We start from the raw sequence: 26,830 nt of genomic DNA, 5'->3' as shown, positions 1-26,830 counted from the left end.
CCCAAACCTGCTTGTTTTTTCCCATGGCAACATGTAAATGCACATACTCTATTTATGTTTGTAATTTGTGCCCTTGTTCACATATGCATGTGATTTGTCTGAATTATTATCGGTTTGTTCTGTGGGTGAATGGACCGACTTCAGTTGAGCTGAGTGTAATTTGCATTGTGTTTACTTTTTTCCTTTTAAAACAAACAAATCATACAACTGCTTTGCTTGCAGTTAAAATCTGCCAAGTTGGGTGCTGGGCTCTGTGAGGTGTTCTGAAGCGTGTTGGTATCGAGTCCTGAACCTTCACTTTTTTAGTACCTAAACTGGAACGCTGCACGCAAGGTTGTGGATGGACCACGCAGTTTTTTGTGCAGCAGTTCTGCAGTGCAGAGCTGCCATGCAGGGGCAGCACAGAAGTCTTGTCCTACAGCCACTATGAAGTCAGTCCCAGCCGAGAAGCAAACAGGCAGAAGTTCTGGTCATGTTTGAGCAAGACCAGTTTGTCCTATAAAGTCCTTGATACTTACAGCTGGTGACTTTGGAGGGATCATAGTCAGAATAACTGTACTTTTCCATGGATGATGGACTTCTACAGAGTGCTAAACAGGAAGCCCCAATTTCTTCAAAAAGTGTGAAGTTGCCATTAAATTTTGAGAAGTGTCCCAATATTACAAGCACAGGAAAACTAGGATGTTGTTCAACAGGCCAACCATCCGAGTTGCCTTTTCATTTCTCACACACCTGAGGGTCACATGCTGCCATAATTTTAAATTCATGTTAACTATTGAAAGGCGGTGGGTTTTGATAAAGCGTGCCTCTTACATGGTTTCTTGGATGTTCTATCTGTAGGCAGCTAGCCAAGAGGTTTTGGTTAAAATATTTTTTGTATTGTTATTTTTTAATCAAAAATTTTACATGAAATTTTGAAAATCCAATTTATTAAAAAGACATAAGTACCAACAGATACACTATGCATATAAATTAGAAAAAGGAACAGGTCAGTGTTTAACTATGTGATTCTTTATTTTTTAATATTTACAATGCATAGGAAAGAGGCTGTCACCTCCACAGATGTCCTCCTTCTGCGAAGGGAATGGGTAAAAGAGAAGGCACAGCTTCAGTGCAGCTTCAGCAATAGCTTAGTACTATAGTTATAAAAGTTTAACCAGCAGTGTGCACCAAAAGCACTGAGGCAAATTGTCTGCACGTACCTACACACTCACAAAACCGGGGACACAAAACCACTGCAAAATTTGGGACTGTGACAAGATTTCCCTTTATTCCCTCTGCAAAGGTATTGCTTTCTCTCTACATCTCAGGCTATGTCCCAAAGGCAAAAATTAGCCTAACTTCTCACACAAGCTGCAAACAAGGCTCTTCTGTTTTCACAGCTCACGTTGGAAATACACCAGCATGAGGTGAGAAAACATCCTATTAACGTATGTTAGCACTCCTATCTGCTGATGTATTTGCCTCTTCCTTTAAATGTACGTGTGGTTAATTGTTAAGCAGCATATGCAGAATGCAAAATTATTTTATGAAGGGCAATTTTTTTTCTTTTAAACTAAACCAGAAGAACTAAACGTAAATACCAGGGTCCTTAGGACCTGGCCTTGTCTAAAGCTTCAGCTGACTGGTTGCAGGCCAAATACTCCACTTAGTTATAAAACTTCCTTTAAAAAATAGCTAAAATAAAACAGAAATAAAACATTTAGAGCATTCCATGTCTAATGAGTGCTTTCCAAGGCCCTTTGCCCAAACTAAATATATATTAGGTGCTATAAGAATAAAAATATAAATTGCTTTTTCTTTGATAATCCTCTTAAAGCACATCATAATTAAGGCACACCACAGCATGCTGCAGCCTCGCTGTAAAAAGAAGAATGCAGAAACAAGATGTAGTCAATGTGGCGTCACTAGGGGCTGCTCAAAAGACAGTTTTGCTGCAAATAGAGAAGGAAGAACCTGCCTTTTTTGGGGTGGGCGGGAGATTAAGAAAGGCAAAATCCTGAATGAGTTTGTACCAGTCAGCTGGAGAGTAAGAAGTAAGAAAGCTTAAGAAAGCTTTTATAAACATGTAACAAGGAAAGTGAGAAAAGGAGCCAGAAAGAAAAAAAGTTCTATTGAAAATGAGACTGGGTATTAAATTAGTGATAAAACCACAAGAGATCTTGATTCCCTTCTTACACCTGTCTTTATTATGATGCACTTCAAACATAGAAGGAATTTAGGAGCTAACTCTAGACACACTTTTTCCTCTACTTTGATAGGATCAAACCCAGTCCTGTTATGACAGCATAACACCAGTAAGGTTTTCTTCGATTAAATAATTCCCAATTTACACTAGACACAGAGAGATAATTTTGACCTACAGATGTATTATTGCTGTATGCTCACAGAAATATCACTACTCTCTTTCACTGATATATCTCCTGCCTAACTCTGACTAAATAGTCATTAATTCCTGAGTTTGCAGTTAATATTTTTGCTCTTAATAAGGTCCAGGCATACTTACTTGGAAAGTAAGGTTGTTCATAGAGAAGAGAAAGCTTTGAGGAGACCTCCAGTACCTAAAAGAGGCTTTTAAAAAATAGGGAGAGCGACTTTTCATACAGGCAGATAGAGACAGGACAAGGGACAATGGTTTTAAAGAGAAAGCAAGCAGGTTTAGCTTAGATGTTAAGAAGAAAATCATTACTCAGAGGATGGTGAAGCACTGAACAGGTTGCCCAGAGAGCTTGTAGATGCCCCATCTCTGGAAGTGTTCAAGGCAAGGTTGGATGGGGCCCTGAGGGACTTGATCTAGTGAGGGGCATCCCTGTTGATGGCAGGAGGTTTGGAATTACATCATATTTAAGGTCACTCCCAACTCAAACTGTTCTATAACTCTATAGTCAACTAGGTAAAAACGCACCATTTCAGGCTTATAGGTTTATGTGCTAAAAGGAAGATATCATTGAAAAGGAGATTACAAATCAGTCTATCTTGCTACAGAATCCAAGACTCCTTCAAAGAGTTTAAATATTTAGATTAAGATGTCATGCACTGCCTTTATAGTCAGTCACCAAAGCCAAGCCAGCCGTGCAGTGTTCTCAAGCTTAGTGCTGTCTTTACAAAACAACTGCTAAAAAGAGAACTTCTCAGCAGTGCCATCCTTCATCACTGCTTTACAGGGTTTGAATATGCATGTGTTCAACATGTGCTTTTGACTCTTCACTGCAGAGGGATTTGTTTTCCTTTTTAAAATATTCCCAAATAAAAAAAAAATAAATCACAGTTTTTCATACTTTGTATAAATATATGATTATCCTTTTAAAATATGTGCTAGGTGATTTTTCACATTCCAATTCCTAATGATATGTTAATTATCAGCAGGTAAAAATGCAACCCACTGAGAAGAATTGGCTAGAGGAAATAGTAACAGGTCAGCTGACAAATTTAAATTCACAGGCTGACTTCAGTGGTAGTAGATGGATTTATTGTGGGTGAGGTCTAGAAATCCCCCTGCCCAAGAGCATTTTGACAACCCCTGACATGCTAAGGTAAATGTACAACTGGACTCTCAAAGCATATTTTTAATGCAGGAGAGTTTCAAACTTTCCCTTCTAGTATCTATTCCAGCATTTGTTCAGAAAAAGTTTTAAACTGAGCAGAAAATGTCTCACCAGCTCACTCACCTAATTCACATTGAAATAAAATGGCAGTGCTTCCATTGTCCAAATTATATTTCCAGGGTTCCAGCCAGCAGCCAGAAAATACATGAAATGGAATGTTGTTTGTGTACAGTAAGATGAAATCTAACCCTTATTAAGCTTTGCATTTTATGTATTGCTGCACTCCAATACCTAAACAAGAACATACGGGAAGAGTGTTCTGCAGCTGTTAAAAATCAATGCTAGGAATAATACAAAAATGTAGATCACAGGTACTTAACTCTTGATGTCTAGAGCTATGCAGCTGATTTTATATTCCATTGCAAGTCCATGAAAGAAATTATCTTGTAGAGGGTAAAATCATCTGTCCTCTGTTAGACCTTCACTTTAGCACATAAAGATGAATCCTGTGCCAGAATTGCCCATTTATTTCCACTGACTAGAAAGGCTGAGTACATGAGGAGGTTACATGCAGATGTGCACATCTGTCTGGTAATCTTCACCTTTAATGCTTTTATGTTGCCCTTCAAAGTATGGAAGATGCAATGTTCAGTTACAATGTGCACCATATGGCATAAACAATGTGAAGTAGTGAGTATTTCAAAATGTACAGTACTGATATGTAGGAGGTGTTTCAGATGATCTTACACATCTCCAAATGGCAAAGGTGGGGATGAAATCACACGTACTCAGAAAGCAGTGACGCCTTCCTAGCTTTCTGAGTCTTCACCCTCTTCCTCACTGCCTTCCATGCACAAATTTAAAGAGCTGATTCATTTCCCATAACAAAAACAAAAGAAGACCGCAAGGAAGGGGAGTTCTTAGGCTGTTCACTTTTCTTGCGAGTTGATCCAAAATGTATCTGGTGCACTCTGGTGGCTGCCTCGGTAATTTTTAATTCCATGACTTTGCAAAAGGTGAAACAGTAAATACCAGTGCTGCTTTTGATATTATCCATGTGAAGACTAATGAGCACGTGAATTTGTTCTATTTTATCCTGTTTGGTTTTTCTTGACTGCTTTCTCTGGAGAAATTCAGATCTTGCCCATTGCTGCCCATCTGCTTCCCTTATGGAAATCACAGTGCAAGGATTGAGCAGCTGAGGTTCTCATCTGCCTTATGTTTTTGCTCATGGTCAGACAGCAGCTGAATTTTATCCAGAGAGGTATATCTGTTTCTGTAGAAGTAATTTATCCATGTCTTTTTGTAGAGTGACCTTGCACAAGCCCTCATATCAATTTTTGCTTCCCTTTCCCTGCAACCGGGAATCCATGTAACAGGGCTAATAATATCTAGCTGTTTATGAGGATTATTGACCATATGTTAAATTACAGTGAAAGGTACCAAAAAATGCATAAAATTATTTCCCGTTACATCACTAGATTTACTTTCATTTGGTACATGTTTTAATAGGGATAAATGGCATGGACTTCTGCATCCACAGGCATAGAGAACAGATGATAAATCTAGTGCACTTTATAGCATCTCTACATGAGGTATAGGACTTTTAGGAAAAACTGAATACCACAACTGATGTTTCATGCCACTTTGGGAAAGGGGAAGTCAGCATGAGTGCTGGAGACAAAGGGGTTTTCATTGATAACTCTGAATGACCCCTTTTTCTTGAACTACCTCTGATACAACTTTGATTTTATAAACCATTACTTCACATATGCCACTAATGATGAAAAGGTGGTTGTATTTTCAGAATATAATCACCTTGCCCCTTCTTAATTCCCCCAAAGTATTACCTAGATAATGAAATTAAAATTACACTGAATGGATTCACTGCAGAGGTAGATACACTCTACTAGCATAAGAAAATGAAATAAAAATAGATAAAATAAAAAGTTTGGAGAATGGTATCTCATTTTTCTGTTCAATCATGTTTTACATTTATACAAGGCAGCTGTATAACCCTCAAAAAAGATTTCTTTTTTCTGAGTTAAACACACTTTTGGTTTTCTTTCAGAGGGAGATCTTCCATCCTCCTGACTTCTTGTTGAGTCTTTCTGCATCTGTTTCAATTTGAACTGTTCTTTCTTGAGCATGAGGACCCTGAACTCTGTAGAGCAACTGGAACCTTGTACATCACAGATACTTTCTTGACTATATCACAGGCACAGTATTGTGGAAAACATCAGCTTTTCACATGGCTGCTTCTCACATTGGTGAGACTGATCTGAACATCATGCCTTGTGTGATACATTTGGAGCAGACCTGCTGACTGGCTTGCACATCAAAGCACACAAAAGCAGCTCCGTCTGAAATGTCTTCTCCAGGATATGTACTATGCTTTTGAATAGAAGGGGACATTTACTCTGTTGTTGAGAGGCTGCTGTCATGAGGGCCAGAAATCCTGGGCTTGTCTCTTCTCTTGGACATTGCAAACAAAACCAAAACCACTGAAAGGCAGGAGTGGAGAAGACTCAGTAGCTAACAATCCCCCCCGCCACTTCTTCTTTAGGTCAGGAAATACTCTATCCAGTATTTGGGATGTGACAATTGATGAACTCATCAGCTGTAGTTTCACCAAGAAAGATGGAGGAGGAGCTAGCAAGTGCAGAGAATATACTTGGAAATAAATGTATGATTTGTTGCTTTACAGACAGGCTGTATCCATTGCTTGGGTTCAGGGTCTGTGTCACTTGCTACCATCCCCACCCCCCCAATCTTAGATCAGGCTTCAGTAGGGTCTGGGATAGTTTTTTTCAGTTTGCATCTGGCTAGGAAGTTGAAACCATGCTCTCTCCCACACGTCAGCTAAGTCAGTCGGCACATTGACTGGGAGCTCTTCTCTTCCTTACCCTTCTAATTTTGCTGTTGCCTGCAGATTTGATCACAGCTGAAGTTGTAGCACAAAAACATCTGGTGAAATAAAACAGAGCAGCCACAAAGGAGAAGAGTTTAGTCGGTCAGAAAAGCTCACGAAAATTGTGACACAATCCTAAACTGAGCAAGCCAGAGCTATCCAGAAATGTCATAATGCGCATAGGAGAAATGCTTCAGAACAAAAAAAGGAACAATTGCATGAGTCATGGGCTGGGAGAAAGAAAACCACTTGTCTTTAAGAGTTGAACAATACCACTAAAACTTCAAGTTAACATAATGCAAAATAGTTTTTTCTTACTGACAAAAATATTCATTTTGCATCATCTTCTTTCATCCCAAATAAATGTCAGAAAAGTGTTCCTTTCTCTCACATTTTACACTGCAATCAAATTCAGCCACTCTTAATACAGAATATTTCAATATGTCAGTCTTATTTTTGTATTTTGATTGGAAACAATCTTCTGAATTCAATATGGATTTTAAAAATGGTTCATATCAGCTCAGAACAGCATTTTCCAGATTTAAAAATCCAAAAGAAGGCTACCATACTTTAACCACTTGTGAGGTCCCGACTAAGTTTAAGATATACCATCTTAATGGGACAATATCTTTTAAAACCATGTTTGCAAGTATCATAGACAAATCAGAAAGAAGGAATGGAAGTTCCCACATTCTTGCTTGTCTTGCCTGTTTCCTGAGTTTACCAGGCTCGTTTCATACAACCAGTTGTTTTTTTGACACATTATGTGTAAAGCTCTGACATTTACGACAGTCACAAGTGACTAGATTTAGTAAATTTGCACTAATTTGCTCATCTTAGATTGCAAAGAAATTTTGATAGGTTTGTAGAGCAAAGTTCAGACAGAGCTGCAAAATTACAAGGCAAGAATATACTACCAGTGCTGTGTGTTTTGGAAGCAATTGCTGGAGTTACAGAAGGCTAAACTTGAACATTTGCCTACATCAAGATATTATAGTGTAGTTTCTGCAGGAAAAACATAACATTTGCAGTTCACTTGGAAGACATTCACCCCTAAAAAACTGTATTTATGTTATAGTGGTTAGATTTACTTTGATTAACTGTAGTATCTTACTATTTAATAACTCACGCTATGTACAATACTGTTCACCATATGTCCAGAAAGGAAAAAAAAAAGAGGGAGGCTGAAGCAACTTTTAAATGAGGATGCATATGTGGAAAGCAATGTAAATTTACGTATATGTAAACATAAATATTATGGGGACATCTATGACCAAGTCTCCTGAAATTTCAATCTATGAAAGATAATTATAGATTCACTGGGAGAAATTAATACGGTCACAGGCAAAATCAGAACCGTACTGAATGACACAAAACCGTCTGGGGAAGTGGGGGTGGTTTGTAGAGTAGGATGCATACGTGTATCTTGCAAGAGGGAAGAGTGTCCAGGGAGTGGTTCCAAGCCATATGGCTGCCATAGGGAAGTGGGGTCAGACTGAGCAGTAACAACGTACAGCTGCATTGGTGTTTGGTCTTTGATGAGAAAAACCATCTGCAGCTCTTGGCTGCCCCTGGTTACATCTTGGCACTTGAAAATCAATGGGAGCAGTGCTACTAGCTTGCATCAGTGGAAGAAAGCATTTCTCTCAAGGACAGAAAGCAATTCCCAGAATCAGGGAACACTATCCCTTTATACACTATCTCCCCCTTTCCCTGGGCAGCCTGTTTAGTGTTCAGCCATCCTCTGGGTGAAGAACCTCTTCCCAATACCTGAATCTCCTCTGACACAACTGCAGGCCATTCCCTCTGGTCCTGTCACTGATCATCACAGAGAAGAGATCAGTGCTCCTCACCTCATGAAGATGTTGCAGACCACAATGAGGTCTTCCCTCAGCCTCATGCAGGCTGAGCAGAGTAACTGACCTCAGCCCTCCTCATACAGCTTCCCCTCAGTGCCCTTCACCATCCCTGTGGCTCTCCTTTGAGTGCTCTCTAATAGCTCTAATATCTTTTATTCTATATTGTGGTGCCCAAAATTGCACACAGTGTTCAAGGTGAGGCCTCACCAGTGCAGAGCAGAGTGGGACAATCGCCTCCTTTGAGCAGAGTATTTTCTTACTAAATATAAAAATAAATTGGCGGAAGGCACTATAATCTGGTCAGCAATATTTCCATCTCAGCATTTAGATTACTCCATCTCTTCTCATAGGACAAATTATTTAAAATATCAAAGAATCATCAGCATTTCTTTTTTATCCTTTCTTGACCATTAAAGACAGTGCTGTACTACTTTATATACGGCGAATAAGAGACAGGCAGAGGCAAAGAGATGAGGGTTGCATTTTGTGTTAATGGAAGGTAACGTTTTTGAAGGGCTACATAATTTCCAGCCAAACAGCTCTTTATCAGTAATTATGCATTTTAACAATCCCAGTATAGTAAATCAGCTGCATAAACTCCTGGTTTCACCAAACTGTGCTTTTTCCAAGCACATTTTCTACCATCTTTAAAACTGTAATACAAGAAGTGAGCATTTTCAGTAATTTGACAAATTCCACAAATTGTCATTGAGACGTGGACTCACCTTGTATGTGAGAGTGAATGACAATGAAAATTGGTAGAAAATATTACAAAGAAGATACTTCTAATACCATGAGTTCTTATATTCTTGAGGGGATTTAGAACCTAATTACTTTACCTGTGTTTTGGAACATCTTAAATGAGGGGATAATCATCTGTAGGATTTTTATCACCTTCTGGATGATGAACAAAAGCTTCAACTATACACAAGTACCTCTACTCCAGCAGTCTTTACAATTTTCTCAGAATTATAAGTGTTATTGATAAATATAATAAAATCACATTTCTGTTAGCGTAGCTGGTTAGGAACAATCAGGTAGTACCCATATGGAAATCCTATTTTTTATGTTTTGCTTTTCTCAAGCTGCAAGGTGAAGGACAAACTAGAAGTATGGCAAAACCAGCACAGAGGCCACAAACAAGCAAACTTCAACTATTATAGAAATGTTTTTTTCTCCCTCATTGCCCATATATGCAGATATACAATGATCAGCACTCCAAGTTTTCTAATTGCCTAACAGGCATTACTATGGATTGTTTGAGATTCTCTTCTTAAGGCAACAGATGATAGGGACTGATGAACAGACAAAAGGCAAATTGATAAATTAGAAGGTAAATGCCCACAGTGTAGAACAAGAAGTTACCTTTCCACAGTTGAGATCATCAGTGTTTGTGAAGAAGGTAGCCTTACCTCATCAAAGGCTGAAAAAGATTTGGGAAATGGGTTTATAAATGACGGAGCAGTAGAACACTGCAGCTTTTCTGCTGCCAGAGCACATGAAGCAAAATGATGACCCACACCAGAGTTAGACACTAAGCCTCTTCTGATTTTCCTGGACTAATATTTCAGCCCCTAGTTCCTGTCCTGTGAGCTCAGCATCTGCTGTAACACTTGGGCTCCTTTACACTCATCTCTAAGGGAATGCAGGAGAGATGGGCATCAGCGTAGCTGCTACCAAGACTTCAGTCCCCTGGCTCGGTGCTGCTGGAGCTGGATGGTCCACCGGCCTGGCTTTGGGCTTGTAAATTCTCTTCTGAGGAACAATAAATAGATCCACGAGTTAACTGTTTGCTGTCTAGGTTCTGGATTTGTAAGAGATTTTCAATTTGAAGTATTTAAATTGCTTTTTCCTTGTGGTTCATTTGTTTGATGAGTTTTTCCCCACTGAGGGATAATTATAGGACAACCAATATTTCATCATTCTGCTTTATTTTTGTATTTTTTGCTTAGATCACTTTCTGATTTATTTAAACATCATTCTTAGTACCAGAGAGGTCTTTTAAGAAATAGCACTCTGGTAAAAATTAGAGCACTTTCTTTCAGGAAAAAAAATCACAGAACAGATAGGAGAATGGAACGGCAGTGTGAAATTCCACAAAAATTCATGTACAATTATTCCCTGCACAGCTCCCACCAAAATGATGGGATAGTCAGGTGTCAGCTCCCTCTCTCTTTCATGTTAAGAAAGATATTTACAGTTCAGGCTGGGCAGTTGTCGACAGCATCCAAGTTTTGAGCATATCCCAAAGGAATTAGGAGAATTTTGGAATGGAAGCTTTCTTACTACAGCCTTCTACACTTTAATTTTGCCAGTTGGACTCTTCCAGAATAGGTGCAGAGAAAGACATACCAATGTAGATTAATTTTACCAATTTAAGAGTACTTGTATTTAATACCTGTTCAAGTACTTAGATGGCTGTAGTAGTGTAAAGTGCTTTTCTATTGCAGCCACAGTAGGACTTTTCCTAGTATAGCTATTGTTCCTAAAAATCCACATTTATCATTGAAATAGGCTGCTTTTCAAGAGTGCAAAAGCCCAAAAAGCACTTCCAAAAATTAGAAAAATTAATCTTCAGCCACTGAACCTTCAGACATCTCTTAGTTTTAGTTTTACCAAAGCAACAGCACAAACACCACATGTCTCTATGATGGTTTTGGGGATCTTGGCCATGAATAAACAGTTAAGGGGAAAAAGCTGCATGCATGCCAAAAAAATAATTTCTTAAACTTTCTTCCTTAGCCTGCTTTTTTTTTTTTTTTTTTTTTTTTTTTTTTTTTTTTTTTTTTTTTTTTCCCCTTTAGTTGCTCTGGATAATCTCTAAAAATTAAGACAAAATTGCTATAAAATATTATTGCTACTCTAAAAGCAGATGTTCATAGGAGCAGTTTTCAAACTGAAGATTTTGCTTTTTCCTAGCCCCAGTTTCAGAATTATCTATTTGTGGAAGCATCAGGTTGTTATCTATCCAAAGTGCATTTCATTACAGTAATCACAGGAAGATATTTTTGCAAGGAATAAGCCCAATGTATAACGTGTGCTGCAACATTATGGAGAAATATATATTACAATCTATAACCACGATAGTTTAAAATGTCTTAAATGTTGCCTAATGTACTATTCACATGGGCAAAACTGGAATGTTGTTTTTCCTCTTGAAGCAGGTACATAATTTTTTTAGCTGCCAGCAAGCTGTGAAATAGTTACAACTTGAGGATGTTGCCATGTTTCAAGTACCCTGCTTTAATCAGTAGAGTTCCCTGCTTTTGACTATTCATTTCAGACTATTGTAGCTATTTTAGTCAACCTAATTTTCTATTCTCTTGGCTGCAGATAAGTACTTTAATGAAATGCATGGCCAAAATTTTAAAATAAAGCTTCATCACAGCTGCTTTGCAAGGACCCACTACATGTACTGGATTTTTTTTATTATTCGCGTTTAGGGTCTGAAACTACATAAGTGTTGGAATACATGATTAAGTACCATTCTTAAATTATAGACATATTGCAAAGTACAGAAGAATACTGGAAATATATTTACAAATCTCCCAAGAGCATTTACTTTACTATGCTTGGTGTATGTTAGAAAGACTTTTAAGTCATAAAAGTACACAGCAAACGCTGTGTACAGCAAATCAGCATATTCTTACTGAAGCAAACAATGTGCATTAATAATAAAATAAGTATTGGCCTAAATTGTACAGTCAGATCAGGTTTTCTGTTAAGAGGCTGATTGTCCCAAACATCCAAACAAAACATAACGGAAGCTGTGTTTACATTTAAACAATATTCAGATTTAAACTATATTAAATACCATTTCTAATTCAGGATTTTGTTAAATATGCCTTGCTCATAGAAGTAACCCTAGTGATTTGACTGCAGGCTACTGTAATTATAGGATCTATATTTAATAGCCACCAAACACTCATAGAGAAGGTGGTCCACAGATGAAGACCAGGAACTAAATTGCTGAGATACAAACCTCAAAGGAGAAAAATAGAGTTATATCAGTGGATTGTTCACTGTCTCTTCCAGCAGCAGCACTAGGGGAATTAACAGTAAATACAATGAAGAAACTGATTCAAGGCAAACTGAAGGGGGTGGCATTTCACATAATGTGTCATTACACAGCCTTACGGCTTGCCACAGGATGCTGGTGAAGCTAAAATCTTACACAAGTTCTCGGCAAGACCGGACACGTTTGCGGAAAATACATCCATGGACTGTTGCTAAACACACAGACCGAACATCTGGCTCAGGGACTGCCTGGCAGCATATGGCTGCAAGCTGGTGAAAGTACTGGGAATATTGCCCCTCCTTTAAAACTCTTCTATGGGTGTACTATAAACAAGTAGGATACCAGGGAGATGGACTTTCTCTCCAAACCTGTCAAGCTACTTTTATGTTCAATAATTTAAAATAATTCTTGTTCCTTGCAAAAATGAAAGTAAAGGAAATGCATGTGAATGACAAAAAATAGAAATTATTATTCAGTATATAGGACACTAGGAAAAAAAGTATCTTTATTATACTGCTTTTTTTTTTTTTTTTTTTTTTTTTTAGTAACACGTCCTGTTTAATTTATGATTGAATTTATTCAACTTTCCAAGGATACAATTTCCTCATTAGATTTTAAACCATCACCTTTCAAGGAAATCTGGATCACATTTAACATGCAATTGTCACAAGTAATTCTCAGGAACTCATTCCCAACCATGGATCTTGTGATATACAGGTTGGCCTGCTCCAGCTTTGCAGAAATGAAGCAATTCTTCAACTCTAACCCCTGTAGCTGAAATATTTTAAACACAGAGCAACACTGACAGTGTACTTATCTGCAGAACACAGACCCCTTTCTAAATTGTAAGCCATGTTCCCTGCTCATAGTGGATGTTCAGCGTTATCTTAATTCAGTGAATTATGTATTCACAAAATAAACATGCATTTAAATTTTAACAGTGCACTTTAGTCAGTGAAACTGTTGTGTTTATACCCTGATTGAAAATGTAAATATCGAAAATGTCAGTGGACAAACAGAAAGACATCTGCATCACTCTGAATTTCCGAGTGATATTTTGAGTAATGAATAAAAACTGTCAAATGCATTTTCCTACAGCAAAAAGTAAAAATAATTAGAACACCTCGGAAATTAATTAAAAAAAAGATCTGTTCTCACTGTAAAATATCATTATATAGTATCAAGTCCTATGTCCTTTGAAAAATTACATTCACAGGCATTGCCAGAGCTCATAATCCAGCTCATACTGATGCCCAAAGACTGTGGTGTTGATTGTTTGGTTTTGGTGCTGTGTTTGAGTCAGTAGGACTGAAACCTAAGAATGAATTTTAAATAAACTTTATTTACTTCAGATGAAATCAAGATAGATGGAGCAAATAAAACAAATCCCCTTGAGAATACTCCCAAGCACTCATCTGTTTGAAGATGGTATTAAATGCAGTTTACACAGCAGATCTTTATTATTAGCAGAGAATTCCATATTTTGTTTCCTTTCATTTCATTCCTAAACACTTGATCACTATTCATACATTCTGCAGTGTGATGAAAATACCTGCAATATTTAATTTTATCTATTAGGGCCTAGAGTTTTTTATTTTAGTCCAACTATTTGTATGCATGCAAAGTCTCATTACTGGAAGCAGCTAACACAAAGGAGAACTGCAGAATCAAGTTATTTGCTAAGTTAACAATCTCAGCATGGCTCTTAGTAGAACAAGAGTAGGTTCAAAGATCCTCTGAATTACAAATTAATAGTTGCAAAAATTCCGGAGGACGATTCCAGAAATGAGTGAGTTCAGTCTCTGCGCAGCCAGTTAATGGGGTGGGTGCTCCAGCCTGAGGAACCATCGACCGCAAACATGAAGGAATTTGGTTTTTTAGAGTGCATATCTGATACAGAAGAGTAGACAGAAGAGTGGGACCATTTTTGCTTTCTATCCTGCTATTCGCAATATTTTGTGTTTTGCAAAATAAAGAGCAGCTTTGTTTTCACTTCCTTCAGCAGCTACTAGGCTAGGGAAGGTGCATTTTAGGAGACTTTGGACATAAGTCCATTTTCCCCAGAAGCTGACATACCTACTGCTGGAAATTCTGAGATGATTTTGAGTATTTCTGCCATCAATAATTAGAATTGTTTGCTATAATTGTCTGGATCAAAGTAAAATAGTTCCTAATCTGACACTCACATAATCCTTTCCTCCTTTCCAGGGTATTTGTACCCTTGGGGTACAGCACACATACACACAGATCTGGGCAATGGTGGGTGCAAACCAGCTGCTTTCTGTAGCTTCCATTGTTCCTGTAAATATTGACATCTGGGTTTTCCATTCAAAGGATTTCACCTGAAATTATAATAAAGTTTATAATCTTGAAAGGGACAGAATTATTTGCCTGATTTTTAATGGAACTCTTTTATTCCTCCTCTTTTTCCATGTGTGAATACCATTGAGTTCTCAAGCTAAACTCAGAAAACACACATAAGGGACAGGATCTTCAGTTAAATTCTCCAGCTTCACAACCAACAGTGGTCACTATTCTGTGCATCACCAACTCAAAAGGAGATTTTTGTGTTTAAAAAAAAACAAAAAAAAAAAAAAAAAAAAAAAAAAAAAAAAAAAAACAACACCTCAGTCTTCTGCTTTCAAGGAATACTTTGTCATTTTTCAAGCTTTTTTGTCCAATACCAAATGTATTCAATACATGTGGGCATACCAGTAGCTATCAGTCAAACCAGCACCTATACTGTGATCCAGCAGATCCAGATTCTCACGGACGAGTTTTGGAACTCAGTGAGTCACCTAAGTACCCCCATAATCTGAAGCTCAGGGAATAGGGGAGGCAAACACATTTTTGTGTCTTGAAAGTAGCAGCTGTCTGGAAATGCAGAGACGTCAGCCTGATGTCCAGTTCCAAGGCAGGACCCTCCAGCTCCAGTAGCTTCAAAAGACTCCAGAACTCCATGCTTGGCCTTCTGCCAAGAGTGGTGATTACAAAGTGTCATGACATGCAATGCTTATCATTTTTCTTATGTGCCCCAAATGCCTGGGTTTTTTCCCCATGACAAGTTTCGGATCCTGCTGTTCCTAACTACAGAACTAAAAATAAAATGCTGGCGCAGAACAGTGTCTGTCAGCTCTTTGGGTACTTACTAAAGCAGAGGACAAAAATAAACAAGGCTATACTATATGTAACACATGGATACATTAAAGGAGGTTTTATTATGAAACACTGTTCATATTCACTAAAACAAAAAAATGGAAGGACTGAGCTTGTAATGATGCAAGCAACAATCTACCACCATTTTTTCCCATCCGATTAAAAAGGAAACAGCTGTTGTCAGATGGCAGCATGATGCCAATAGTCGACAGGAAGGATTACAGCATTCAAGTCATCTTAATCCTAGTGCATAAGCAGTAATAGAGGCTTTTCTTTCAGCACAAATGTAGCTAAGCTCGGACACTGGTCTGAACTTCTCACTTACCTAGGGAAACGAAATGCTGTTGTTAGCAGCATAGTGGATGAAGTAATATTTCCTTTAATAAAAATGTCATGAAGGATTTACAAATCTGATGTAAACCATTAAATTGACAACACCGTGAAGCCCAGAACATTAAAGTGGTGTCTCTACGTTAGCTTTAAAGACACCTTGAAAGAAAACATAACATCCTGTACCACTTAAATCTATTGTAAACAGCTCATTATGATTTCCTATTTATCAAATTGATCTGGACCTTATACTCTGCTGTGTGAGAGAGTTCAAGGGAAATTGCTAAGGGCACAGAGTGCAGGGAGAGTCAGTAAATACCAGGCAGCTCACTGCATGGAAACTGCTTTTGTTTAGCAGCAGAAACAGAGTTCTGAAAGACTAAGACATTTCAAAGTGATATTTACTTAAACACCTCTGTTCTGTCCGTATTTCATGTCTGTCTGTCCCATAACACTGAAGGCCTTTGTTCATCCCATTTCTAGCAAGTCCATGTACATATGCATGCATTCATAATCATTTTTAAATGAATTTTAAAAACATCTAATTACCTCATATCACTACATATCTTAATGCTCTTTTTTTTGTTATTAGCTATGCTTGATGAGTTTTACTGCTCTTATTAATATTACAACAGCAGTTAGTTTTAAAATTATTTTTTATTATTTACCTTACTGAGTAAATCACCTTTACCTCACTTACCAGAAAGCTGAGAGCCAGTGTGGCACTGCAGGGAAGAAAAGCTAAGGATGAATTTGCTGCTGCAGGTAGTTCAAAGGATTATCACACAGCCCAATCCTTCAATTTTATTAGAAATTGATCCCTTAACTGAATTAACTACCCAAGCAGGTTTTTATCCAAATTAAGTTTCCTTCTTAAGTTTGTTTAGAGGCAGATGGTAGCCTTTAAAGATTATTGGAGATATAAACCATTCTATCTTATATTTGTAATTATAAATCAATAGCATGTCCCTGATTTGTAGAGAATACGTGTTTTTCTGTGACTATGAAACCTCTTGTCTCATTATGCCCAGGTCTAATAGCATTTACTGTCATAAGACCAAAATGTAGCATTTATGGGAGAAGTTAATCTGTTGCTAGTGCTGGCCAGCAAATGCAGGGCTATATGTTTCTCTGCTGGGAAGAACAGAGAGGACTAAAATTCTTTTCACAGAATTATAATTTCCTACAGGAAAAATACATGATAGATCAGTTCTCTCTCCTCTTGCACCTACCCTTTGCTGTAGTGTCCTCAAACCTGGGTTTTGGAGAAAACATTAAAAATTGGATAGCATTATAGATTGGTCTAGGGGTTTGCTGCTGCAGAGAGGGGGTGGGATTCTCTCATTTTTGCTAGAGGAAATGTCAATTCTGCAGAAACGAAATGAAGGTAAAGATACCTGTAAACAAGGGAATGTAGGTCTGGCTCTCATTACTTTGTGTATATCCCTAGCCCATTTGATTTTGTCTCAGAAATTATGATAAAGTCCTCTATGTCAATGCATGCCCTTGCCACAAGCATGAGGAGATTCACCAGTTCACTACCTACAGACATTCCAACTTTGAGAGCAGAATCAAATACAATAAGAAAAAATTTTGTCCAGACTTGATGCAAGGAAGAAATGAACAGAATTTTTAGCTCCATAAATCATATTGTCTTGACTTTAAGCTTATTTTTCAGCAGACAGGAAGTATTAGCATTTCTGTTCTTAAAACCATTAATTTTTTTAAATGCCTATGATTACTTCATTTCTGCTGGACATCTTTGTGTTGAGTTTGCCTTCAAATGTCCTTCTTGACCCTTTTATTGCTTTTTCCTGTATTCTGCTTTTGAATCTAGGTGGGAATTTTTAATGGCATTAGCATGCATTTCTTTGCTGTCACTATTTGTTACTATGCTCCCTAGGAAGACTATTTTTTGCAAATGCAACTATATGCAGTTTTTTCTCAAAGTCGCCAAGTTCTTGCCATGACATTGCTTGACTTACGAATCAGTAAGTCCACAAAATGTCTTGATTTCTAATTCCTCCATCAGATAACCCTTCAAATTTCTGCAGCTCAGTGGGACACATAGTTCTTAAGAGCTCCTTCTCAGATGCTGGCATCTAGTAAGCAATATGTGCTTGCCTGTATTATTTTCTTGACTTTCTGTTAATTTTCACTGCTCCTGCTTTAAATCTCTGACATCTCAAATCTTACTTTATACAGCACTGTTTCTTATTTTGATCTTTGTGATACAGAAAGAAAAATTATTGAAGTGATGCAACTCCTCCCTCCAAGCTGACGGACTCTGATGGCCACACTGGCTTCTTTTTTTTAAATCCAGAGATTATGAAGGAAATTTTGAAAGTACAAAGGAGGAATGAGGCTGATAAAAAAAAAAATTATACTTATTACATGACAGAAATCAAGTATCCATTGATTCTACTGATCACCCTTGCAAGAAAAAAAAAAAAAAAGTAGTATTTGGCTTTTCAATTCTTACTGCTGTTGGTTTTGCTGAGATGATATGTCAGGAAGGATTGAAGGAAGTAAGTGTCTGAGCAGGAAGAGTGAAGGAATGAAGGTCTTTGTGTATGCCACACATACTGTTGTACTCCCTAAGAGAATGAAGAAAACAAGCTCACAGTTACTGCAGCTATCTCCTTTCCAGTGCTGGAAAAGCCACCTCATGGGTTACCCAGTCAAGACCACGCCTGGTTTGACAGGTAGTATCATAGAGAGGAGATGCTCTCTGGGAAAGATCTGCCAACCATCCTCCTCCTTGGTGGCAAAGGTCACCTTCCACCTCCAAAGAGTACAAGAGTGTCTCTTCATGAGAGGCATGTTCCTTGGGTTCTGATAATAATCCTCCCACCTTTGTATGGTTTTCAGGAGGCATCCCATGGAGCAGAATGGTGAGAAATTAAATGATAATAAAACATCAGTGATGATCTTTAGTCAAAGATCTAATTAAGTTCAATTGAGGGAAAACTGTTGGGTTGAAACTCTTAATTCAGTCTGAGTATTTTTTTGTCATTTTTCATAGATTGGTCAAAGTGGTTTAAGCCGTTTCGAAGCAGTGGTGTACAAATATCTTTTTCTTGAGCCAAAAGTGATGATTGAAGAGGGTGATTTCTTTGCAGAGCTGGAAATACAATCATTTAGTAATCCTTTTTAGTCAAAATGAGCTGAATTGACAACTTTAAATAGCATTTAGTTACCAACAGCTTTTTGCTGAGTGCATGCTTTTTTTTCTTTGCATGTCAGTTTTAAATAAAAATAAGAGTTCAGGCTTACACACAGATGATTCCCAAGCCTAAAGACCTTGAGTTCTCTGTTCCACAGCCGCACCACAGGTTTCTCAGATATTCAGTATCTTCTGAAGGAAAAGGGTTGGGAGTTCCATAAAGATCACTGACACATGTGCAGCATCTTCAGTTGAGAAAATAAATGGATTTATCTAAACACTGTATAAAGTATGAGCAAAAAGTACGAGAAAGGAGGAGGGAGGGAGGAGCGGCAGGAGATGGGAGGAACTCTGTCTTAAAAGTCAGAAATGTAGGGTTAAAGCAAAAATTGCCAAAAGTAAAGCAGGCTCCTGACACTTGATAGGTCTTGACACCTAACAATATAAATTAAATTATGTATAGTATTCTTTGACAGTACAAAGAAAAATTAAATGGCAATTAAGTTGCTGCACAGTAAGAATGAAGTTGAGATCAAAGATAATGTTGTCATGGTCATCCCAAAACTTCCCAAATCAATAATACTCCGTCGGGATAACGACAGCAAAAGCCAGGCTAGTCCTGAAAATCTCCGGATAACACTGCACTAGATTCAAGCAAGAAGCAAAGTTTTAAAGTTTGGTAAAATTAAGGCAGGCAGAACAGATAATCATCTGTCCCAGATATTGAAATAATTTCCCTTAGAACTCAGTAGTGAGTGATTACAATAATCTATCAGCGCAAGTGATGCCATATTACCAGAGAATGTCAACATAACATAACAAATTTTCTCAGAAAAACTGAAAAACTGGCAACTTTGCACCTGTTACTCTGAGCTTGACAGTGTGCAAGTAATTTTAAAGAGCCTCAAAGGAACCATATTTTGAGATGCGGCGGTAAACGGAAAACTGGGATAAAATACAAGGCATTCTTAACGTTACCAAGGTAAATACAGATTTTAATAATGAAATACCTTACATTAAGGAGCAGGGGCTGCAGGAGACCTATCCTGTATGGCCTTTAGTATTGCATTTGACACTGGAACACATAGGGACTCTAACTACATACAGTGGCAACAGTGCAAGTTTGTAAATGAGGGAAAGGCTTGTATGAAAAGAGACAGCAATACATTACACTGAAAAACAAACCAATGAATTTGAGAAGTCTTCCTACCAAAATTTCTCTGGGTTCCCTCCTACTAATGATCTTATTATTTGGTATTTTCATTCGTAACTTTGGCACAGAAAGAAGAATGTGAAATTTACTGATATTATAAAATTAAGGATATCAATTTAGAAAAAGTCCAGGATATTGTACAGAAAAATGGATTAATGAAAGGACTGAAAAAATAAAAACTCATACACAAGTACATGAATTTAATAGACTTAATAACTACATTTTATGCTATAAGCCAGGGGGCTCATCAGCTTGAAATGACAGCTACTAATTGGTCATAAGGCAACCATCAAACACAGTGCTGTACAGCAATAAAAAGGTACAGGCAGTTCTGTGTACATCTAGCCATATCAGGCTAGATAGAAGACTTTTAATATCACGAGCATTGATCACACATTAAGTAAAATTATAGTGTCACTTCCGATCACTCATAATCGAGAAGGATGTGGTCAAATGTGGATAATCACATGGAAAAGAGAAGAGTCTACTCAGCATGAGCAGCTAAGAAGCAACAATAAAATTCATGTTTGTGAGTACTTATGAACATATATATCTTGGGTGGGAAAATAGATTTCATTTCACAGACAATGTCAATACAAAATAAATATGTAGAAACTTTCCACTGGCAAGTTTAGGCACAAAATTAGAAATTAATTCTAAATTTCCAGAGGAGCATGGTTCCAGCACACTCATCAAGAAGGACAAACAGCCTAATCTTTTAAAAAGCGTGGTATGTTTATGAAGTGGATTTAAGACAGTAGTTTTTTTTATAACATAGCGCTCAGAGAAGCAGAAAGTTCTTTTCAGTCTGGCATCTTTATGTCTTGTGTTCCTACACCAGAGTATAAGGAACAATAGAGAGTGGCTGCATTAGATTTTTTTTTTAAAAATAAATTTAAGGACACATTAAGCTTCTAAAAGAAAAGTAATTCAATAACTTCAGAAGTCAACAGCACTTCAGGTCTGTGTGTCCCAATATGAACATTTTAATGTGCAATTTTACAAATCAAACAAAATCATTCACAAGTATACCTTTGGCTTGAGGGGAGAGGAGGGGCTGATAAGAATAAAAGACCAGCCAATGGTCTGTGCAGACTATTTGTATGCTACTGCAAGAGCATAAGGAGCCATAAAATAATGCCTATGCTCTATAACCTCACTTGCAGCACTCAGCAGAACCCTGTGTCCTTTACTTGACCTACAGAGATGGCCACATTAGTACCAAGCACAGAAATCATCATAGTTCCCTGGAATGCTCCAAGAGAAACATGAAACTTCTGAAAAAATTTCACAGGGAAACCCTTTGCCCTAGTATGGTAGCCGGGGATGCTGAACCAAGAGGTCCAGACTGTTTTTGTAACAACAGCTTCATGCTCTGCTGGACCTCTAAGCATGAGGTAGCCATATTCCTTCCTCGGCTTCTTCATCCTCTCAGGAAAGAGGACAAGGAAAGATGCTCCTTCCTCAAGATAACCATGCACCACCACATGCTGAGGTGTTGGAGCAGGATGAGTACCATGTCTTGTCCAAACTTCTTGAACCAAAGTTCCATTAAGAAAAGTGTGCCAGGCCAGTTAGGATCATTGTTCAGGCAGGATTCACCCACATCTTAAACCATGCAGACCCAAACCATGCACTTTTAAGATGCAGATTATTAAGTTCATGTGCATTCCAAAGCTGCACAACCTAAGAGATCTTTTGGTGAGAGTAAAGGTGTTGGAATCAGAGGGGTGAAGTAAGATGTAACTGACAGTGCCAGAAGAAGGTGTTTGTTTTGGTTTGGTTTTTTTTTTGGTGGTTTTTTTTTTTTTTTTTTTGGGTTTTTTTGTGGTTGTTTTTTTTTTTTTTTTTTTTTTTTTTTTTTTTTTTTTTTTTTTTTTGCTGGACAACTTTTTAAAGATACAAAGATTTCGTATAGAAAAGCAGGGTTCTCATTACAGCTCCAAAATAGTCTTATTAGTTGCTGCTTCAACTAAAAATTGTATTGTATTTCATGTGATTATTTTCAGAGACAGGTCTTAAAACTAATAATTAATTGCTATAAGAAACTGAATTTCCAAAATAGCATTTCAAGCCTGGGACAGCACTTTTTCACACATGTAGCTTTAGAATTTGCACATCCTTAAATGAACTACACCAGCCATGCTTCAGTTTGAATTTCTGCAATACAATTTACTGTGGAAATCTCCTTGGTAGAATTGAATGTTCACTCTCCTCATGAATGTCTTACATTCGTAAGTCTACATCTTTGTCTTCAGTTTGCTTGTGTTGTCTGGTACTGTCATTGCAAACTGCTCTATCTGCTGCTGTCTCCTTTGTTTGTTGTTCTCAAGAATCATTGCCTTTTTTTTTTTTTTTTCTTTCTGTGTGTGTGTGTGTGCGCACGCACTGCTTTGCTCTCACTTGGTGCATGATCTTTACTTATACAGAGATAATTACAATACATATATTTATATGAAAGCATCTCACCTTGCTGAGAACCTAATTTAGTATTTTTACAATTAGTTTCTTGGCTGATCCATTCCCATTCAGTGAGCCTGCTTTTTCTCTGACTGAAACTAATCAGGAGTTTATGACTCAGCAGAGTGGGGTTTAAACGGTACAGAACCATGCTCTATGAGGTTTAATTAGCTGAGGTAAGGATTAGAGACCAAGTACAGCTACATAGTTTCTTCTAGCATCATGAGCATTGCATTTCAGTGTATTTACTTCTGATTTTCAGAAGGGATTCTTTGGAACAGTTGTATAGTGCCCCAGGTTTTAATATTCCTGTAGCTTCAGGATCCTGTGTTTTGCAAGGTGTCAAGTTCAAAGAGAGGTTCCTATGATGTCCACATTTCTGCTAACTGTGCAACTCCTAAAGTGATTTGAATTAACTATCTACTTTTCAGTAAGACATGAATTAAGGGCATAGTTACTGTTCTTTAAGGATCTGATTATAGTAATTGTTTGGGCTGTGTAATGTTGTAAAATAGTGTACTATTTTACTGTCTTAGTCTAATCTTGTCACAAACTATTCTTAGAAATTTGTGAAGTACAATTTTTAATATTTAAATATATTTTTTCTTAATATATATTAGCCCAGTATTTATTCCCTTAACTGTGGCAGAGCCTTAAAATTAAATTCATGGGTTGGGACTCAATGGTTAAGAATTTATACAGAATACAGGAGTTACAACTTACCTGTAGCATTTCTGCCTGGGGTGAGAAAAAGGCATAATGCTGATGAGAAGCATTTTTCCCATCACACCAGCTACCTAACTATTCTTAACTCAGTCTGACAGGTAATTTTTTGGGGGTTCCTTACTTTTAATTAGTTTTCAGTTACTTCCATTCTCATTAACAGTAAAATAAATAATATGATGTGGCTATCCAGAAGCCTACTAAAATTATTTAACCAGAAACCATAGTATTTCAAGAATATATCAGACAATTCCATATGTATGCACTTGTTTCTACACTGCTGTTTTCTGGATTCATTTTTATATTGCTGGTCACTTACTACAGGAAGCAAATAATAAGCACCTGGTAATACCTAATAATAGTTGTTTATGTCTGACTGATATTGACTGAAACATCCAACCCCTATCTATGATGATTTTGTGACATGAATGGAAAAAAAAGTATTACGTGATCTTGCTAAAATTAATCCACACTTTAAGCCTACAGACTCACTCAAGATGACCAAACATGTGAATCTTCACTGTACTGCTGATGGGTACTGCTTTAGGGAACACCTTTTGCTCATTTATATCCTGACAGATACTTCCACTATTTACCACTCCAGCAGTATTCAGTGAAGTATCTATCCTCCTGCTTAGCACTGACAAATGGAAATTTATCCTTACTCACGTTCATTTAGGACTAATAATCTTCAGTTTTTCAAATGTTGCATTTACTGCATCCCTTTTCAGCTATATCTCCTCAGCTGTATCTCCAATAGCTCTACTTCTCATATAAAAGAAAGTTGATTGACTTCTTAACATCTTCTCTAATTTTATTGACTTCTTTCACCCAGGACTAAACTACTCCAATTCTGCCTTTGGCCAGGGCACTGACCAGGCATTTATAAAACTTTCAGATATGCTTTTCACGCCTCCTCAATGCTTTGATGCTCATCCAGCAAGAGAAGATCATCCTTAAAATTTATTGAACTTGTCAGCCTTTTTGAATCTTTTCTCATGGTATCTACAAAATACTTGACAATGATCAGGCTGTCACTGGATAAAGAACATAACTTTTGCTTTGTTGCATTCATTCAGCTGTCTGCACTAATTGCTGTTTCCTAATTCCCTTTATATTATAAAGACATGGAGGCTGAGATTTTTTTAGGCTGATGTTTATAAAGCAAATAGAGCCATGAAGCTCTGGTTCAAAAGCAGCAGGAATATTCCTTTAAACAAATGACCACTGTCAGAGGAGAACAACCGATGAGAGCAATAGTATGGAACTGGCAGGGGCTTTTTTTCCTTCTTGTCTTCCTTCTCTATTTGCCCAGCAAAGTAACACAGTGTATAACCACATTAGTTTACAAAATTAGAGCTGTGATTTTGGTCAGCCTTATAGAGTAAGTTAAACAATTAAAGCAGTTAAATCAGTGGGAAAAAAAACCAAACCAACAACAACAACAACAAAAACAAAACAGGTAAAACTGGTGATATTACATACTTCTCTCATGCAATGAATGTCAAAGTATTGTAATTTCAATATTTGTTTAAAAATATATATACAGACTGCAGGTATTCTAGAAATCAAGTCTTAAAGCATACCAATAAAAAGTTACAATTGATTCCCTTTTTTCTCACTCATTCCTATGGCTAACTTGAAAAAAATTAGGTAATGAAATCAATTCTCAGAGCAGCCTTATGTGAAAATGCTACACTAAAATATCATTACGTTCAGAAATTAAATTTCTGTTTGCTATTCTTGATACATGTTATTTAAGTTTTGGATCAACTCTTTTGATGCACACCAAGTGCTCATATACAGGGGAGAAACAGTGATTCAAAAAAACACAAGTGGAACATCACCAGGAGTGTGCAGTTTTTCGCTTTTCCTCCACTCAGTGCAAAAATATTTGTATTTGCCGGCTAAATTCTAATTAGAATAGATGATACTGGGGAAAACGGCTTAGTAATACATCCTGACAGAAGTTGTATTTAAAAAAAAAAAAAAAAAAATTAAATATGCAATTTGTCTAATCCATGCTACTATAATTACACTCCACAATACTGCAGGGACACCGACTTTTTCACACTTTAGACAGATAACGGGCGTTTTCCACCACCTCGCCTTGCTGTGGTGCGGTGCCGCAGGACGCGCTCCGGGGAGCACCGGGCAGAGCCGGACGCGAGGGAGCGCGGCGGGGAGCGCCCGGCCGGGGCGGGACGCGCTCCCACCCGCGGTGACAGCCCCGCCACTGCCGCTCGCTCCCGCACCGGGATCCCTTCCCGGGTGCCGCGCCCGGCGGGAGGAGCGGCGCGGCGGCCGCGCTCGCCAGCCCTTACCTCAGGTGCAGGTAGTGCACCAGCTTCGTCACCACGGTCACCATCTTCCCGGGTCACCTTCCCCGCCGCTGCCTCGGGGCCGGGAGGGACGCGCGATCAGAAGGGAGACGCTACCCGGGGACTCCTCCGTCAGCGGCTCCTCGCTGCTGCTTCACCGCTCTCGGCCCCCGGACGGCGGCGGCTTCGTCCCTCGCCCGTCCCCTCCGCGCCCGGCCGCCGCCGCTGCGGACGCTCGGCCGCCGCCGCCCCGCCCGGGCGGAGGCGGGGCCGGGCCCCCCCCGGCACCGCCCGACCTCGCCCCCGCCTCCGGCCCGGGGCAGCGCCCGGCCAGCCCCGCGCAGCGCCGCGAGTGGGAGCGCGGGGAGCCCTCGCCGTCCGGGGCCGCCGCCCGCTCCCCTCCGCTCCGCTCAGCGCCAGCCGGCGGCGGGGACACCGTGACGGGGCTGGGGTCGGGCCAGGGCGGAGGGAAGGGGAGCGTGCGGGAACGCGAGCGGGGAGGTGCGGCGGGGGTGCCCCGCGGGAGGGCGAAGGCAGTCCCGTCCCAGCGTAAGGCGCGGCTGAGACCCGCACGGTGCCTCCCTTAAACGCTGCTCGGTGCGGGAGAGTTAAACGGGGGGCGAGGGAGGTGATTGCTGGCTTGGGCAGCCTGCCCCACCGTAGGGACTGATGTCTGCGCTTCGTTCAGCTCAGCAGAGGACGGGGAAGGAGAGGTGGTTTGATTATGGCGTGTTAGCGTTTACTCAGGAGGATTTGTCATGGTTCTTTAATCTACCAGTAAGAACCAAAAGGACTGAAGCAGGAGGCAGCCAAATTCAGACTGGGAGCAATAAAACATCATTGGTGTTACTGTAAGGGTACTGAAACACTGATATTACCTATATAAAGCACTGCTGGATCTTGGATCTCTTAAGATTTCATCTCTACAGTGGATGACATTCTCATGTAAACCACATGCAAGTAATTTCTACATCTGTTTGATTTGAGTTAAGTGAAAAATTCTGAGGTCTTTATTGCTGTGAAGATCAACCTAAATGATCACAAAACAAGTGATTACAACAGTAAATCCATGTTTTTAAATATATGAATATTAATTACTTGGTTTTGGGTGCACTCCAAATTAGGAGT

The 26,830-nt window shown here is 38.7% G+C and overlaps 1 protein-coding gene across 1 annotated transcript in view; it reads right to left on the bottom strand.

Moving 5' to 3' along the window:
• Positions 1-25,869, bottom strand: part of ARHGAP18 (Rho GTPase activating protein 18) — a 95,393-nt gene extending 69,524 nt beyond the window's left edge. The window contains exon 1 of the mRNA XM_040060134.1: positions 25,706-25,869. Within this exon, the coding sequence (XP_039916068.1) occupies positions 25,706-25,749 (44 nt within the window). The 5' untranslated portion in view covers positions 25,750-25,869. The remainder of the gene's footprint in view (positions 1-25,705) is intronic.
• Between the last annotated feature and the right edge of the window lie 961 nt (positions 25,870-26,830).

Source organism: Hirundo rustica, chromosome 3 (assembly GCF_015227805.2).
Source record: "Hirundo rustica isolate bHirRus1 chromosome 3, bHirRus1.pri.v3, whole genome shotgun sequence".
NCBI classification, from domain to species: domain Eukaryota; kingdom Metazoa; phylum Chordata; class Aves; order Passeriformes; family Hirundinidae; genus Hirundo; species Hirundo rustica.
The sequence above is the reverse complement of the archived record's forward strand: the minus strand, read 5'-3'. Positions and strand labels throughout refer to the sequence as shown.